Source organism: Haemaphysalis longicornis, unplaced genomic scaffold (genome assembly GCF_048455015.1).
Source record: "Haemaphysalis longicornis isolate Haplotype H1 unplaced genomic scaffold, Haemaphysalis longicornis Haplotype H1 scaffold_10, whole genome shotgun sequence".
NCBI lineage: Eukaryota > Metazoa > Arthropoda > Arachnida > Ixodida > Ixodidae > Haemaphysalis > Haemaphysalis longicornis.
In genome coordinates this window covers 75,466,086-75,485,298 of record NW_027526204.1, presented here as the reverse complement: position 1 = coordinate 75,485,298, position 19,213 = coordinate 75,466,086, and the positions used below count along the sequence as shown (strand labels likewise).

General features: G+C 49.8%; 1 protein-coding gene across 3 annotated transcripts in view; it reads right to left on the bottom strand.

Moving 5' to 3' along the window:
- LOC144158796 (uncharacterized) overlaps positions 1-19,213 on the bottom strand; it is a 118,944-nt gene that overhangs the window by 42,703 nt on the left and 57,028 nt on the right. For 2 of the 3 annotated variants that reach the window (XM_077689936.1, XM_077689938.1), the window contains 2 exons: positions 18,409-18,654; positions 17,269-17,649 (listed from right to left, as the gene is read on the bottom strand). The exons of the other annotated variant lie outside the window; for it this stretch is intronic. In XM_077689936.1, the coding sequence (XP_077546062.1) occupies positions 17,286-17,649; positions 18,409-18,654 (610 nt within the window). In that variant the 3' untranslated portion in view covers positions 17,269-17,285. Of the gene's footprint in view, positions 1-17,268; positions 17,650-18,408; positions 18,655-19,213 lie in introns of those variants that run through there. 3 annotated transcript variants of the gene reach the window in all.

The window sequence follows — 19,213 nt, the reverse complement described above, 5'->3', positions numbered from 1 at the left end:
GCCGCCATGTAACAATATATTACATTAGGTTGAAAAACGGATATCACAATGAACACCAGCAATCATACCATGCAGTCATTTCACGTTGCGTGTCTTAAATCCCATAGCATTCAGTGCCTTCGTGCTGAAAACATCGCAGATAAGTTGCTATAGCTCGCGAGAAACGCGGCTCATAAATTCCCTTTGGTGTCCCACGAATCTCTACTGTCCGCGAACGCATCCGTCGGGAATGAGGGCGCAGATTGCTGCACAGCAGAGGGAGCCCGCTCCGCGGGTATGGGATGGCTTGGTGTTAAACATAACCCCACGCTATCAGGTCTAACGTAGTAAACACACACACACGGCTAGACGTGCAATAAGTATGGCGTCGCTGGGCGTGCCCTTACGCTCAGCGTTAGGTTTGAAAAATAATTACGCATTCGAATAATTACAAAGGCTGTTCTTTTTCACAATGGTAATACCAATTTGTTCGCAAACGACTCAGAAATAATCCAAATAATGAAGAAAACCTATAAAGCAATGGTGACTCCTCAGCGACGTTCCGGCGACGTCACCAAACGTCACAAAACTTCGTGCGATTGGCGCCCCGAATCGACACTCCCGCTAAATGTGACTGAGAGTTTCTAGTGGGACACCTAGTCCTGTTTGATCGTATCACTTCAATGCGAATGTCAGTTAAAACACAGTGCTGGCCAATCACTGTAAAAAATTCTGTAAATTTACAGTTTTTACATACAGTGCCTGTTGGCGTACATAAATTTTCTGGGATGGTTAGTAAACAGAAACCTGTTAAAAAAAACACAAATTTTCGGTCATTTCTTCCTCTTGACCAATAACAGGCGTGAAATCGTGAAAGTATTCAACGATTATTTGCATAAAATAGAATAAAATGTGAATAATTTTTTAACAGCTTTACAAGAATTTACTGAATCGTCAAAACAGCGCCCGGCCGATGTCATTTTGTTGCGCTCCTGCAATTTTGAAATGCGGCCCTTTGCAAATGACCGCCCTGTAGGTACCAGGTCAACGATACAGCGGCAGACTTTTTTTTTCAATTTTTCATCTTCCAAGGGGGAGTACTAAATTTTCACTATGTCGTGTGGAGGCTGCGCCTTGTTCCTATCTATGTCTCTATATTTCGTGCCTGCACTGTTGTTTCTTCTATTGTTGGATGGCAATAGATTGTTATGAAGCGCTCGCCCCCTAGCGCAACGATACGTCGCCTCCCGTCATAAGGCCCTTGTTCCGTCCCTGGGTTGCGACGCTCGCCATAACATGTTTTTTGTAGCGTTAGCTACACCGGTCGAGGTTGAGCAGTTTCGCGTGGACCTTGAAGGGCCGTGTTGCGCAAGCGCGAGAAGCAGTGGATTGGATTGGATTGGACTGGATTGGCTTAGGTTGTATTGGATTGGATTTGGATTGGATTGAAATATATTTAATTGTATTGAATTGGATTTGAATCCAATCCAACTGGAGTACGGGTGTGTATAGAATCGCGTCTGCACATTCGCCGGTCTGCGCATTCCAGAGGAGGGACTTCATAGCAGCGGCAGACGCGCTGTCGCCGGCGCGTGCTCAGCTGTGCGCCTTGAGTTGAGCACTAGCCAAGTCTGACGCTGCGCCGGAGCCGCTTGATAGCCGCTTAGCGTGAGTCCTGAAGAGCCGTGCTGGGCATGCGCGAGGAGTAATGACTGGACTGGACTGGACTGGACTAGACTGGACTGGACTGGGCTGGACTGGACTGGACTGGACTGGACCGGACCGGACTGGATTGGATTGGACTGGATTGGATGGGATTGGATTGGATTGGATTGGAAATCGTTTTAGCAACAGTAAGTATGATAATCAGCTGACTCTAGACAACCGGGAAAGCTAAGAATAACTAGCTGAACCTTAGCAGCCGCTACGTATATCCTGGCATAGCCGAGCTAAGCCACTGCTAATGTTTTTTTTGTTTTGCTGAAGAATGTTATACGCATGACGCGCCCGCTGTGCTCTTCTTTTCCTCTCTATTTACCCGCTGATGACCGCGGATCAACACAGCTTCGCGCGTTGTCGGTGGTTATACCTAGGCAGTGTCTAGCGTCGGTTACTATAAGTTCCGTACAGAGGGAATGAAATTCGGCTGACCAGATGCCGTTTTCGACCGTGGAGTTCACAAAATTTGTTTTTCAGAAGGAAATTTTTTTTACAGTGCACATTACCTTCCTCCTGCACGTATTGCGTCACTGCAGCAGGAAATTTGGCAGTTTTTGAATATTTGCAGCGTGTTTTAGTTCTACAAAATTTAAGCCGCCCCATTCAATGTGGAACTTGTCGGAAGTGCAAAGGAGTGATTCGCCATAATGGGCTGTAGCGCCGTTATCCGCTCACTGCTACCACCCAATGCAATTCAAATTTCCCACCATCTCAGTGCTCGCGCGCGCCCTGCCTGAAACTGCGCCAGCGGGAGTTCTGTTCTTTTTGTGCTTGCTTATGCTGCCGCACGTGTCGGCGCTGCACTGCCACTTTTTAGATGCGAAGCATCTCATGGTCGGGGCTGTTCCTCTCTTTTCGTTGTTGTTGCGCCGTCCACACCCCCATTGCGCATGCTCGGCTTGCTGAACCCTTTAATGGCTCCTGGAACGACAGTGTTGCCGGTGTCTTCCTGGGCCGGTACGAAACGAGCACGCTTCCCCTTTAAGGGCTCCTGGAGCGACAGTGTCGCCGGTGTCTTCTGGGCCGGCATGAGACGAGCACGCTTCATGCGCCTTCGACGTTTTGTCGTCGTCGGCAGCCGCGTACGTCGTCAAGTCTCGGCGGGCCGTGATTACAAGCAGCCCACAACCATCCGGGGAACGTGCATCGACCTCATCTTCAGCAACTTTAGGGTTCACCCACTACAACAGCCCTTGACTTTACATTACACAGACCACAAGGCGGTCATAATCAAAGCGGAACGCCAACCACAGCTCGACATCACCTACGTTGAACATGATGATGATAATGCTTAAATAAAGACAAACTCATACCACGTACAACGTCTCTCTCTCTCTCTCTTTAATCCCTCTCCACTCTAACAACCCCCACCCCCCTCCAATAAAATTACACCATCTTTGCGTAGGGGAACCCCCAGTAGTATGCGAAACAGCCATGGGGTCAACGCAATTTCCTATTTCGTAGTTCTGATAGGTGAAAAGTGTGGTAGTTGCCATGAAAACCAAACGGTAAATATAACGGTAGCTACGTACCTCGACCTAACGGAAACGACGAACTGAAAACTAGTGGGCACTTGAATCGACCCCATGGCTGCTTCGCATACTACTCAGGGTTCCCCTACGGGAAGATGGTGTAATTTTTTTTTCTTACTATCGTAAAAACCAACCAAAGAGCATTCCTAAATTAAATGAACGCGGGCGCTGCCGGGTAATCACGGATATTTTGCCTCAAATGTACCTACAGTTTTTTTTTTCGCTAAACAATGCGTAGATGTATGACAAGCGGCAGCGGTTCACGAGTTTCGAACGCTTATGACTATATAAATCGCTTGGCTTTCGAAGCCTCCGGGTTACGCCGCCACGACAGCGGCTACAGCGGAACGCCGTGTGGCTCTACTCGGGTCCAGCGAGTGAGCTACGACGACAAGGTGCGGCCCTCAAGTGCTCGGCACTTAAAAATATCTTTCATGGATGGAACAGTTCATCGATTGTAGGGTTTAACGCGCCGACGCAACGCAGGCGATGAGGCGCGCCATAGTGGAGGGCTCCGGATTAATTTTGACCACCTGGGGATCTTTAACGTGCGCCGAAATCTCGTACACACAGGCGTTCTGGCATGGATGGAATGGAGCTGAGTTACTTTCAAGTCTTGATGCCGTTTACTGAGGAAGTGAGTCAGAGTCCAGCCGCTGGTTGCGGCTAAAGCATGGCGTTGGAACCAGCATCCTGCTCTCGCGCCAGAGACGTGAGCGCGTGAACGCCGAGCCCGGCACATAGCGGTATGTAGCACTGCTCCCCCCTGCGAGTTTGAGACTCCATATATTACAGGACGACGCAGAATCGTCTGGAATTCCCGACCAAATATAAGTTGTGCTGGGCTTTTCCCTGTTGAAGAGCTAACAGCGGAGTGCTGCTTAAAAGGAATCGGGCCAAGCGCAGGTTGATGTTCATACTTTTCTCTCTCTCCAGAGCCAGCTTAAGTTCATATACCATGCGCTCCACTTGGCCGTTAGTTTCCGGGTGGTATGGAGCACTTGTAATTTTCTGAATTCCGTTCCTCTGACAAAAGGTTGTCATTTCGGCTGCAACAAACGCAGTACCGTTGTCGGTGACGAGCTTCTCCGGGAAGCCGAGTGGCCGGCTGACACGACGTGAGGCCGCGTCGCGTTTGCAGGACAAATAAAGATGTTTTCTCTCTCTCTCTCTCCGGAATTCCCAAAGTCGTAAGCAGTCGACGAAGCTCCAGGATGAGTATTGCCGCTGTAGCGTTTGGGACGCACCATACTTCCAACCATTTGGTGTATGCGTCGACGGTGACAAAGAATATTCGCCCTTCGATCGGTTCAACAAAATTCATATATAGCGACTGCCAAGGGCGCAATGGATGTTCCCAATTAGGCAATGGAACTCTGGTTTCGTCTCTCCGGGACTGCTGACCATGGATGCTGATGCCAAGTAGCTCGAACAAGTTGCGGCCTAAGAGCTTGCATCCAGGCATCTTCGTAATCACTGAGGGTAAGCTCTGGGTCGTACCCTTACTGCACCTCGACGATGGCAGTTCCCAGTGCTTGGAGGCCTTCCCCCGACCGCGTGCGTAGAGCCACAGGCGTCACCAGAAGGGAGGGTGGCTTCTTCGGCCAAGCACGGCAAAATGCGTCTTCGTTGATGGTGAAGTGCGATGCTCCAGAATCAACTTCGAAAACGAGGTTCCCACCGTGAACGTGAAGTTCAACCAGGTGTTTTGGTGTCAAAGGCGCAGCCAAGACATGATTGAGGTGGTATCATTGGTCTTGGTAACATGGCTCGGTATTGCTCGGAACGCCGTGTAGCTTACCACTGTGAGGTCTAGCCCTGTGGTCTCTTGACTTTTAGATGCGACTGTATCTCATTTACTCGCCTTGTCCATGCAGCGTCGTCGGCGTTGTTGTCGTCCGCCCCTCCCCCATTCTCCTCGCCCCACCAGGTGCGCTCTCCGCCGCTGACCCCCTCTCCTCTCCGATGCCCCTCCTCGCGATGATCATTGGATTGGATTCCAATGGATTGGCTTGGCTTGGCTTGGCTTGGTTTGGATTAGATTGGACTGGATTAAAGTGGATTGTGTTGGATTGTGTTGCGGCATAGCCGCGGCAGACGCACCGGCGCTGGCGCATGTGCAGTACTCCCTCTTCCGCGGTCTCCTCTCCTTCGGGCGCGCTGCGCATATAACCGGTGTGCCGCTCTCCGGCGGCCTTTCGGTCGACGGTTGCTCTCCGCTTGCGCTTGAACCCCCCTCAGCGTCGCATCACACCAGGGTTCCCGCGAGGGGAGGTGGGCGTAATTTTTTCTTCATGCACGCCTTCTCAAGATGACCACCTTCCAGCAAAAACGGCAACGTGATGATCGGTGTGCGCAGAAATCTGTGCTGTGCTGCTCGTCACAGTGGTAGCAGGGCTTGTCCGATGTCAGGTGCGCTGAAGTCTTCCCAGGCACCTTCGCATCGGCTTTGTTCCCCTCCGCGACGCTGCCTTTGATGCTGTGCTGTTGCAACTTGGCACTTTCAGAGCGTAGAAATATGTCAAACGCCTTTTGGAACGACAAATCTTTTTCGGCGAAGAGACGTTGTTGCTGATAGGCATCTTGCAAATCGCAAACGAATCTGTCACGTAACATGACATCGAGGGGAAGCATTGTAAATAATCTGTCACGTAACATGACATCAAGGGGAAGCACTGTGGCCTGAGGCCCAGATCGCCAACAACGGTGTACCGAAGTTCCACTGCGCCGCTAAAGCCTTAAAAGTGGCGGTGGAAGCCGTGGGCGACTCGCCTGGTAACTGGTCGCGTGGTTAGAAACGTCAGTGACTGTAGAGTTCAGAAGGCCTGGGGTCGATGTGGTCTCGCAGGGGAGAGACGATCTCCTCAAAAGGAACTTCACTCTGTCTTTAGGGTGCCACCAATGCTTTTACCGTCTCGTACGGAGTCGGTCCGCAGAGCGTCAGCAAAACGGCACGTTTCCGAGTGTCCTGCGAGATGCCGTTGGCTTCGAAGTATAACTGAAGCCGCTCCGACCGCGAAGCCCAGCCCGTACCCCAAAAACTTTTCGATGGAGCCGTGCGTCGTCATTCCGCTGTAGGTCGATGCGTCCGTTGCCAAAACAGGTCATCATCGTCACCAGTGTCAAGTCTCGATGCCGTTTATTGAGAAAGCGAGTCAGAGCCTAGCCGCTGGCTGCGGATAAAACATGGCGTCGGAACAAGCAGCCCGCTCTCACGCCAGCGACGTGAGCGCGTGAACCCCGGGCTACATGAGCGCGTGAACGCTGAGGCCGGCACATAGCGGTATGTAGCAGTCACCCAGAGATAGTTCTTCCAAACTGAACAAAGTTTTATTTCGTCTTCATGATCCCTTTATGCCAAAGGGTATACTACTGAACAACGGCTGCTTGCTTTCTGCGGTGTCTTTGTTTGCCAGCAATCGCCTAATTCGGCATCGCGTTGGGCAACGTACGAGAAGTTGTACACCCATTACTTGAGTTTGAAAACCGCCTCATATAGGTAATGGGTTTTGCTGGGGGTGGCCGAGCGGGTACGCCGAGGAACCACGCATGAAGTGAGTAAAAGCCTCCCTGAAGGTTTGCGGTTCGTTATCGGTGGCGAAGGAACCCTCCGATTCTTGAACTCAGCGTTGTTGGTGAATCAGGCGACGAGAAGAAGATGATGGCGAGATAAACAACAAACAAAACTGTAATTACATTAATTGTACAAAACGGTATTCACAAAAAGGGATGAGAGAAACTTGCTGCCTTAGCGATCAACTGAGACCGCAAAACGTTTCACGTGCTGTAAACACGGGGGCTCGCTGATCGGTTACACTAAGTCCGATGTTGGCCACCGTGTGCGGGAATTGAATACCTCGCGCCCATTGCCCCGGACGGGGCACCTTGAGTAATCATGGTGACGGTATTGGCGACACCGCAGATTCCTACCCCCAAACATAAGCTGTAGCCAACCGTGGCGATGTGTTTATAGGTGGAATGTAAGAAAGCCTGAACTGTGGCAGTCGGAGCCGTGGTCAAGCTCCGTCCAATGGGCTTCCTGTCTGGTTACCAGGCACGAAGCTCCGGTACCTCTATCGGCATCAGCGTAAACCGAGCGAAGAAAGTACTGCCGCCCCCTGCTTTTTTCTGTCATATGATAAACCAAAAACACCCCCAATGCATGATCGAGCCCTGAAAAGGGTCCACACCGAAGGTTCATTTGCGCCCCTTCCGACAAATGCTTTCTCTCAACCAGACAACCATACCCGGTTTTAAGAGCGAAGCTGTTTAGCAAATCGTAATTTTTCGTGTCCGCAGTTAAAAATACCAAGAAAATGCCGAGCGCGCTTCGTGACGACCGCCCAGCATACCATGCGCACGTTCCTCAAGCCAGGCATGCCCACTTATGGAGACTGGCCAACATTACCCAAAGAAATCCAGCGTTCGCCGTAACCATAGCAGCCCTTGCTCGGAACGAGAAAGATTTCAGCGTTCGCCGTAATCGTGGCCGCACTCGCTTGGAACGAGAAAGACACATCTTAGAGTACGCCACTCCAAGGTGAAGTCTAATAGTTATCACTTCCAAAAAAATTAGAGAAGCTCACACTTATAGCAAAAATGTTGGAGTAAAAGTCATTGCCGCAGCGAGAAAGAAGCAAATCGGCTGCAATCGTGGACTTAAACTTGGTGATGGTCATGAAGGTTGCGTTCAGCTTCGCTACCTTCGAAACTTACGCGTTGCTGTGAGCTTTCTTTCTTTCTTTTTTGATTGTTGAATCTGTCGACAAATCAAATCCGGTTCCTTCCCAGTCAGTATGACTCATTTCTAAATTCCTTGAAGGAGTCTAGCAAAAATAGGACGCTAAAAATCAGAACAGGTGAGGTCCCGGTTGAAGTGAACACCAGGGCAACAAGCAACAACCCTCTTGGAACAATCCCGCATTGGATATCTGGACATCAATATTACACCCCACCTCAGCCTGAACAGCTCTCCGGGTGTCATCTCTGAGTTAAATATTATTCACGAAACCGGGGTCGACCTTTTCGAAGGCTTAAGGGAACAGGACGTCACAGCTGTTAAGCGCAAATGCATACGTCGCGATGACAAATAGCAACTAAACACACTATCCTGACTTCCCACCGAGCCATCCTTCCAGAATCCACAATTGAAGGCTAAATACACTGTTATGTCCGCCCGTACATCCCGAACCCGCGGCGCTGCTTCAAGTTCCAGCGTTTCAGGCATGGTACAAACTCCTGCCGGGGCCGACGTACTCACGAAAATGTGAAGAGTTTAAACAGGAGGAGAAGATTGTCAATGGTAACGTCATGGAGAACATCACCTTCCCAGAGGCGCGAAAGAGGTTTGCCTCTTTCCCTTTGGGGAGGTACGCCGACGCAGCTTGGCGGGGGGTGGAGCGGCGTCTGCTTTTGGTAGGAACTCAGTACCAGGGGTCGGACTTTGTCCAGCCGCCACACCCGCTCCCCTGGGCTGCATTAGGTACCCCATTCCGTCACCACACCGTTGGCTCAGCCAGCAACGGTTGCGGTGGCAACAGTCATCGTCTGGACCGATGCCGTTCCAGCCACTCCTTCCTCACCTTGGCTGCTTCCACTGGAGGCTGCCGAGGAGACAGAAATGGGGGTGCCACATCGAGTTCCACCCCCGCCGCACCGCCCGTGCCACCTGTGGTGCTCCCGACAATTTCGGCGGTAGCGGCTCAAACAAAGCGCATCCGAACGGGTGCCAAGTTCAGGTAGCCCGGTCTTTCGGGCCCCCCAGCACATCTGACGACGAGATGGACGTCGGGCGTTCCTAACTGCAATGCAGCGCAAGGAACGACCTCCGACATTCAAGGCAACAGAAAGGCCCAAATTGCTCCCTCTGAGAGTACAAGCCCGGAAAGACAAAACATGAATACACACACACTTCCGTAGCTCTCAACTGTCTATAATGGAAAGATAAATTATGAAGAAGATGAAGAAGAAGAAGAAGAGGAAGAAGACTTTATTTTTCAGCAGACGTTACAATTCCTGCTGAAGGGGCAGGAGCTAAAGGCATTGAGTGCCTTCATCAAATATCATGCAATGGAACTGCAGAGGCCTCCATAAATATCTTGATGATGTCTATGAGTTATTGCATTCCAATCAGCCACGTGTAATGTGTCTCCGAAAAACACATTTAAACTCAAAGCCCACAAATTTCTTGAATAGTTACATGGTATTTAGGAAGGACAGGGATGGTGGCGGTATATACTCAGGTGGTGCGGCCATCATTGCCCGAAAATCCTTGCAGGCCATCCTTGAGGCTGTTGTCATTCGAACCATATTCTTCAATAGGCTCTCTGTATATCGCTCCTGACTTCCAGCTCTCGAGCTGAGATTGCAAGGGGCTGGTAAGTCAGCTACCCAAACATTTCATTCTCATAGGCGACGTGAATGCGCATAACTCTCTTTGGGGCTCTTCCCGCACGGATGCCCGAAATCACCTGATAGTGAAGTTTCTAGCATCCTCGGGAGCATGCCGGTTCAACAAAAAACCAGCCCACATGCTATAATCTAGGACTCAACACATACTCACATCTTTACTTGAGTGTTGATTCTGCAGTTCTTTTTCCCTGTCTTGGATGGGGCGTGGGCACGGACCCATATGGTAGTGACCACTTCCTCACCTCACTAACACATATAGGTAAACGCCCAAGCAGTCCATCTCCCCAGAACAGTTTCAATGAAGGAAACTGGAATACATTTACAGAGACATCTAAACTACACTACACGTTCATATGACACCTACACGTTGAAGAACCAACCCAACTCCTCGCGGCGCACATTACCGACGCCGGCGAAAAGTTCATTTCCCACGCAAGCAGAGGAGGCCGTGTTGAAATGGAGACTGCTCGCGGCCGCGAGAGGCCCAGAACAAGGCGTGGGGTATCCTTCGTCGGTACCCCACGTCGGACAACCTTGTTTAGTTCAACAGGGCAAAGGCGTTAGGAAAGCGCGTACGCCGTGAGGCAAAACGAGATACTTAGCGCTCTTTCATAACATTAATAAACTACTACACAGACGCAATAAAAGTATGGACACGAATGCGCAAACTCAAAGGACAACAAGCACACACCCTGCCTCTGGTGAGCACAACAGGGGACACACTCGAAGGCCAGGCTGATGCACTTGCGCGACACTTCCAACACGCGTCCAGTTCTGCACACTACACAAACACCTTCATGAAACACAAACAATCGGCCGAAAAGAAGCCTTTATTTGAGAACGACAAGTTCACCATTTCTTTAACTCCGAGCTCTCACTTCATGAGGTGAGGGCTGCTCTCAGCAGATGTAAATACTCAGCTCCAGGCCCAGACAACATCACGTATACAATGCTACAGCACTTACACGCCGACACTCTTCAAACACTCCTACACCTACATAACAAGATATGGCTTTCGTGGCACATTCCAAAGTCTTGAAGGGAGGCTATAGTTGTAGCTTCTCTCGAAGAGGGGAAAGATCCTTTCTCTCCTGCTGGCTATCGACTCATTGCCCTGACCAGCTGCCTGTGCAAACTTCTCGAGAGGATGATAAAGCGGAGACTCGTGTACTTTATTGAGAACAATGGTCTTCTCGAGAGCTGCCAGGCAGGCTTCCGGGCAAGGCGCTCCACGAACGACCAACTCGTGGCACTTCAATCATATATCAAGGATGCCTTCGTGCATAAACAGTTTTGCCTTACGGTGTTTTTCGACATTGAGAAGGCCTATGACATTACTTTGTGTTACCGGATCCTCAGTGACCTCAAGCCATTCGGTGTTTCGGGTAACATATTAAACACCCTTACTAATTACTCGTCAGAGAGAACCTATCGCGTGAGAGTTCGTTGTGTGCTCTCAAAAAATACTTGACAACGCGGAAATGTAGGCTAGTTGGTTCGAACTGTGAAACATGGTTAAGTAGCGCGGTAAGGACGGGACAAAAGTAGAGACCACAGCTAGCGCTAGTCCTGTGTGGTCTCTACTTTTGTCCCGTCCTTACCGCGCCACTTAACTATGTTTCACACTCTCAAAGGTTCACGTGCAAGAAAATGGCGTGCCGCAAGGTGGAGTATTGAGCTGCACTCGCTTCATAGTTAAGATGAACTCTCTTTGAAAGGCATTGCCACCTACAATCTCTTATTCCATGTATGTACATGACGTCCAGATAAACAAAATAATATCCGCTAAAAGAAGCCGATTTGTCGGCTTTCTTTTGAGCGAGCTGTCGCGGTGGTCGCGGCGTGGGAAAGTATCGCCGGGTCGGGTGGTTTAACTGTTTGACGATAGTTACAGTTCTTTGTTCTTGCGTGCGGTCGACAAGGGAAAGTTCACGAGTAGCATAAACACCGAACGCTGCTCATCCTATATCCTGAGGTAAATGCAAAAGGTTGCTTCAGCGGGAGCATGCAAGCGAACACAAGAATTGCGCAGCCAACTCAACTGACACTGCTGTCCTGGCACCGCGTTTGAAACGAGTGGAAATTTTGTTTCGCATTTTCGCAAACTAAATGATTCTTGCGTAACGTTTTACGCCGCACGACTTACGAACGGCAGGGTACATGTATACTAGCGAGTAGGTGGGGCAATAGTGCCAAGTAAACAAATTAAGCGCTATTAAAGGACGCAAAACATGCACCAAATTACACGCTCGCTGCGCGCAGAGATGTGTACTTCTATAACATCACATAATACAGCATAAGATAACACAGCCGCATACATGGCGCCGGGCCCCGAATATTTACATACGATCATCACTGACTGTGTTGGTTTTCTAGTGCAGGGGTCGTCGAATCTGAACGCCGACACGCCAGTTTTGACTTCAAATGGAGTTAGACAGCGAGGCAAGAACAGAGAATAGGCGTCCTCCAGTTGAATTGCCCCCCCCCCCATCTTCACACTTTGCCAGATTATTGTCAAATATTATTAGAAATTCGCTGAATTTTTTTCTCTTTGCATTCAAAGCCCCCCTCCTGCTCCCACCCGATTTGCCGTCCAGCCCTCCGCCGTGTCGGCTGCATGGAACTCGGCCGTTGCTGACCCTCATTCTAGGCTATTAAGTGCGAACGGGGAATGTATGCTGCAAGAGCGTAATTAAGTAAAGTGAGAGCAAACAAGGAAAACGAGCGGCCTCTTAGTTCGCCCGACCACCTTGTTTTACGGCCACTAATTTCGGAATCGCAAAACAGATTTCACGCTTCTGGCGGTAGCGGCATTTTGTCACTGAGACACGCAACAAAACGGCAAGCTAACGCTGCACCATGTATTCGTAACGGCGACGCAACCGAGCACTGTTTAATGAAAGTGCACGCATAGTGTGCAGGTACGCAAAAGAGCGCCGCACCGCAGCAGGCGAGCCTGCGGTCCGCCGCACTCGCTGGCTTTTTAAAGCGCGATCATCGCCGATTGCGTCACTCTTCTTTTTTTGATCGGCTGTTTTTGAGAAGTCTTTGTCAACTAGAGTATTAGTTTAAACTAGAAATTTCACGTAAAATATCACTTCGTATGACCAGTAGCAGACGCCGTCACGGCCCCGGCACTTTCCTCGGCGCTGTAAACGTGTTTAGCGCTGCAAAGCTTTTTCCCCTAATGCCAAGTTGATCGCTGAAATAGATTGGACGCGTCGCGGATGAGCTAGTGACCACGTCGCAAAATATTCGGGAGCGTCGAGCTCATTTTGCTTCTGTCAACACGGGTTCCTATGGGACCCGGACAGCTTTGTACTACCCGGAAGTACTGCCCGGAAGCCGCTTGCGCAGCGCCCCCTGGGCAGCGCAGGAGGCCTATACAGCCATCTAAAAGTCCGTGGGCTGCGCCGGTCGTACTCGTGAAGAAAAAAGACGGCAATTTAAGGTTCTGCGTTGACTACCGGAGACTGAACCAAATCCCCAAAAAGGCCGTGTACCCCCTGCCACGAATCCACGACGCCCTCGATCACCTCTGCCATGCGAAGTACTTCTCATGGATGGATCTGAAAACCGGCTACTGGCAAATTGAAGTGGATGAGGGAGACCGAGAGAAGACTGCATTTATAACCCCGGATGGTCTGTACGAGTTCAAGGTGATGCCGTTTGGGCTGTGCACGGCACCAGCAACGTTTCAAAGGGCCATGGACACTGCTAGCTGGCCTGAAGTGGCACACCTGCCTCGTATACCTTGACGACGTTATGGTATTCGCCCGGACTTTTGATAAACACCTTGAAGGTTGGAGTCTGTACTCGAGGCTATTCGCTCGTCGGGGTTAACGCTGAAGCCCGAAAAGTGCCGCTCCGCTTACGAGGAACTCAAGTTTTTGGGACACGTCGTCAACGCCGCGGGAGTCCTGCCTGACCCGGCGAAAACATCAGCCATATCAGACTTCCAAAGACCGAAAGACAAAAAATTAACGCCAATCCACCCTGTGAATGTTGTTGGAAAGCAAAGCTGTAAATGGCACCCGCAACGATTAACCAAGCGACGTCACTTAAATTTGCTCACGTCGCTCTGCGAATACTGAAATTAGCGAGAAGTGAAATGCACTTAACCGCACCCTCCATTACTTCAAAGATATATTCTTGATAAGGTTAAATTAATGCATGATGCATGAACGGTGGTTGGTTGAGTTGTATTGGGGTAGCACATGAGTGGAAACATTTTTCATAAAATTAAAACTCAAACCAGGTGTTACACGATCTCACTTCTCCGTCACTGCCATCGCGGACGGAGGCGACGTGATCGGCGGCAGAGACGGGAGAGAAGGAGAAGGAGGAGCAGGAGGCGGAGCAAGAGGTCGAGGAGGAGGAAATACTTCTATTCAGATTTCTGAACGGCCCAGAGTGCGGCCCAGGGGAGTGGTTTCTTCTTCCCTGTAGCCCATATTCAGTCAGCTCCGCCTGTTCTCTGTCCACCAGCTGAACCTGCGTAGGCAGAGAGCGGCTGGACAGCATCATTTCTCATTGCTCTTTTTCGGTAGTTGACGGCAAGAGAGGGTGGTGCTCAGGGCTAAAGTCGCACACCCCAAGTATGTGGCAGAGTGTTCCTACTTCTGAGCAAAATTTACTTTAGGCGTCGTATTGATTCGGGTGCATTAGATGAAGACGTGTCGAGTGTGGGAAGAAGTCGGGTTATATGAGCCGTAGGGTAGTTGTTGAATGGAAAGGTCAGGGTAAGGCGAAGGGAGGGTCTGTCTTATAAGGAGATAATGCTGGGTTATGTCCTAGAATGAGACAAGCGGGTGACTGTCCTCGTGCAGCTCTCTAGCACGGGGGGTAAACGTGCAGGCTTGTTGGTGAGCGGATTCGTTGCCCTCCATGGAAGCGTAAGCGGTTGTCCAGATAAGGTGAATGGTGCCATTTGGGAAGTCGCTTTTTAGCACACGCAGTGCAGGTCGGGACACCAAGCCCGACTGGTAATTCCGGTAGGCTTGTTGGGAATCGGTGACTACCTTACGAACCACTGGTGGAGCGAGAGACAAGGCGATGGCTGCCTCTTCTGTTGCCATCATGTCTTCGGTTTTGAGTTAGGCACAAGCAAGGAGGTTGCTTCTGGAGGTAGACACGATGATGGTGTACTGCTGCCCTCGATGTTGCGAGGCATCCGTATACATAACTGCATGATCCCCACCGAGGGTGGTGTTGAGCGCTTGAGCCCGTGCTTGTCGGTGGCCCTCGTTGTCTGAGCGGTTCATATTTCTAAGCAAAGGGAGCATCTTTAGTTCTTGTCGCCAAAAACACAGGAATGCACCAATCCGAGTGACATTCTGTGCTGCCCAGCCAATTGCCGGAAGGATATGGTGGCCCGCTGAAGTTCTGCTCATTCGGAGATTCTGGATAGAAAGATGGCCCTCTATCAGCTCTTCCACCATGTTGTAGAGCCCCGCGGTTAGCAGCCTGTCTGTGGACGCACTCATGGGAGGACGAATGGCTTGCTTTAAAACAACTTAATTCATATATAACTTAAACAAATATACAACTTAAAGAAATATACAAATATACAAATAAACAAATATACAAATATACAACTTAAACAAATATAACTCATTTTTATGTCGTTCTTGCCGAGAAGAAGACAGGGGGTGAACGTAAGTGATTCTATAGAGGACAAACGCTTAAACTAATCGATAGGTTATCGTATTTCTTGAGGACTCGTTTCTTGGTGGCAAGTCGCTGATCATGTGTATGATTTTATTGATCCTGTGTTTCAGGCGCTCTTGGTGTTGGCCTGAAGGTATTGGCTCGGGATCTTGATGCTGGGGCTTGCAGTCATGGCCTGGCCATCAAGGAGTATTTGAATGTGTTTCTTGAGGTGTCATTTGCCGTGAAGGCGGACGACAAGGAGGTGAGATTTTTTTACGGGAACACTGGAAACCACATGTTTTAAGCACATTGCCGTACTAGAAGTGAGATGCCATAGGTTGCCCTGAGCGTCCTTTAATCGCTATCTCGTTGCATTCAGAAAGAATGCAGGGGTAAAACCCGTAGATGTGCTTGGTTAGTGCACCACTTGTCTCCACTGTCACCGTCCGCGCTCGTAGCTAAATCGGTAAGACAACGGGCTCTGGCTTTGTTACTCTATTAGTTCGAGGTTCGATTCCTGGCGGTGCCGGTAAACTCTTTTATTTGTTGACGGGAGTTTTCTGTTGACACAAACGGTCGCGAAAGAATCCTTGGAAGGTAGAGGTAAAAATCTTGGCTTTAAAAGAACGTGCGAAGATTTCTCGGACTATGCGCATACTACTGGCGCTTCATCGCAAGCTTCGCACGCATTGCAGAGCTACTCACGCGCCTGACAAAAGATAGCACACCTTTCGCCTGGGAAAACGCCCAAGAAAAAGCATTCTGCGAGCTGCAACAACGCCTGCTATACCCGCCCGTGCTCGCTCATTTCAACGAAAATGCCGAAACGGAAATGCAAATGCACACGGATGCCAGCGATATAGGTTTGGGTGCCATCCTCGTCCAAAAGCAAAGCGGTTGCGAAAAGGTAATCGCCTGTGCAAGCCGTGGTCTGTCGAAGGAGGAAAAAAAACTACTCTGCCTTCGAAAAAGAGTGCCTGGCTATCATATGTGCCATTTCAAAATTTCGCCCATATCTGTATGGCAGACCGTTCAATGTTGTGACAGACCACCATGCGCTGTGTTGGCTCGCCAATTTAAAGGACCCCTCTTGCCATCTTGGGCGGTGGAGCTTGCGCCTGCAAGAGCTCCACGTTACAATAGTCTACAAATCGGGCAGGAAACACTCCGACGCCGACTGCCTATCCCGCGCCCCCGTCGACCCACCACCACAAGGCACCGATGAAGACAGCGCGTTCTTCGGAGTCGTGACATTCCGGAACATCACGACGACGCAGGCGGCCCGAAGTCGTCCACGTGGTTCGCTTAAAACCTTTCTACGCACGTTGACGAACTTTTATTTTTTTTATTTGCTCGGACTGTCGCTTGTGTTAGCATCGGGACGATGCACTCTTAGAGGGGGTAAAGCCGCGAACCATGCATTGGGTTTGTTTATTTGCGTTTTGCTTTGCCGCCCGGCTACGCCTGCCTGTGTTATCAGTGTTGTGTGTGTCAAGAGAGGTGCGTGTTCCCTTCTTTCTTTCTGTGCCGCATGTGTTATCTCTTCTGATAGCGAGAGCGTTCCGAACTAACGCGAGCAGCCTAGAATAATCTTGGTTGAACTACAGTGTTCTGGATACAATTCGACTATTCCAGGAACCCCCGCGCCGAGTGACGAATTCCCGCTGAGCAGATGCCGCGGCATTCGACTCTCGACGCTCAACTACGCACGTCGCTTTCTTGTCTGCTGGTTCGCCGCCTGTGTATTGTTTGAGTTGTTAGGGGAGCACAAGTTCGCTCCAATAAAATTATTTTCTTTGAAGACAACTGCGTCGTGTTTGGCTTCGTGGCAATATTCATATTATGCCAATAGCTTGCACTACTCTTTTTTAATGTCAACTCACATTTTCTCAGTTCAGATGTGACACGTAAAAACGCGCGCTGAATACTGAACTCTTTTTATTTTAAATGTGAGATAAAAATGTAAGACGATCTCTCAAAATATCATTTATTTCAGTTTCCCAAGGGGTTATTCACCCAAGGGTAATTTTTGGGACACCGCGAGCATGTCCTCATGTAGCGCTCGCCTCCTGGTGGCGTATTCTTGTAGGAGCACGTCGTCGGCCTGGGACATGTGCTCGGTCCACGGACGTTCCCTCCTGTGCATGGGCGCTTAGCGTAAGCGCTGAGCGGCTCCGGGTCCTCCATGAAACGCAGGACCTCGGTGGCGGTCACGAAATACACGTCATCCTTCTGCAGCAGCCAATCGACGAACCGCAAGTAGCCGGCCTTGCGCTCGGGGTGTTTCAGATACGCCTCGTGGAGAAAGACAGGGAAGGGGGCCCGGTTGGTGGTGTAGAATTCTTCGAAGTTTGACCTGCGCAACAGTAACGTTGTATGGCTTTCTACAGGTGAATTTACATTATAAGGACGTTGTTGTAAGTTTGGCCCATTTTAAAATGAGCGAGGCGCAGTGCAAATGCGCAACCGTGGTCACGCGTAGCGAAGGATTCGGTGATTTTTGTGACTTGGACGTTTGTTTCCATGGCGGGATGCGAAAATTTTAGGAATTTTAGCACAAAAAAAGCAAGTAATCATCTGAAATACTGGAAGTTTCATTCGCCTGTCGATCCTAACGTCATATTGTACTCACCGTTTCTACACACTTCAAATTCACCGGTCGATCCCAATTTCATATTTTACTCACCCTTTCAATTTGAGGCAAATGTTTTTCGCCTGTACAACCATAGTTGTGGATGCACAACTTTGGTAGCGCGCGAATTTTAAAGATCTCAGTATGGCTGTGCAAATTACAATTATTCCAAGACCTCTCAAGCTGAATGAAAAGAGCTGATCTCGCATATTTTGCATCATCTAGCGCCCTTCCTTGAGTCAAACACACTACTTAATTCTGCAAAAACCGCCGGTTCATCCGTACGAGGTTCAGAAGAACAATGTGGCCTTATTATCAGCAACTGTCCCGTTTCTCCTTTTTCCTGTGTCAACGAGTACAATCACAGTGAGCGCACGTTTCCGCGTTTCGACTTCTAAAAACAGCTCATTCCCAAAATAGCTCATGCACTAAAAAGCACATAAGGCATAAACCTGGTTCTCCATAGAGATTGTGCATGCGTACCTGAAGTATTCAAAAGTGTCCTCGGCGGTAACCGGCAGCGGCAGGCAGGCGTCGGCCATTGCACATGGCAGGTCTCCATCCGTGTGCTTCGGGAACAGCACGTTGATGGGCAGCACCCAGAGTCCTGGGTAGGAGCCCTCGGGACACGGCCACACGTTGCAGCTTCGTCGGAAACCAAAGTCCATGGTGTACGGGTAGAATGGGCGCTCTCCTCGGGCACGTTGGTGGACAAGCGTGCTGTCGTACCTGCATGAACAATACGAGGATTGTCATCAACAAGCGGCGAAATTTGTTTTAAGTTTTCGCACAAAGCAAATTCAGGGTGAGTGCTGCGGTTCTGTCTAATCAAACTAGTTTTGTTGTGAACGCTAGGAGCCTGATGTGGTGCACTGGGTGATGCTGTTATATTGGGTTACTTCTGATTGTTCACCTACGATTGTTCAGTCATGGTTCACCTCTGACCTTAACGCCTGCAACCGTTACCAAAGGTAATTTTGTCAGACAAATTCCTCAAAGAATTCTCCTGTATTTTCTCAGGTACAAACAAAACTTTTTCAAACAAAAAATATGTCGTGCAAAGGTATCTGATATCACGCCATTAGTTTCAGCCCTATTACCTGCCTGGAGACTGTCTGTCTCTGTCTATTTGCACAATGCTACTACGATAGCTTAATCATGATTAGCCTTCTCCTTACTCGGCCACCCTTTCAGAATAATTGGGCGGACACAGACGCAACGAAGCTTAACAATTTACTGCTGTATTATTGTGGTCTACGTCGAGAGGAATACCCAACTGCATAGCAGA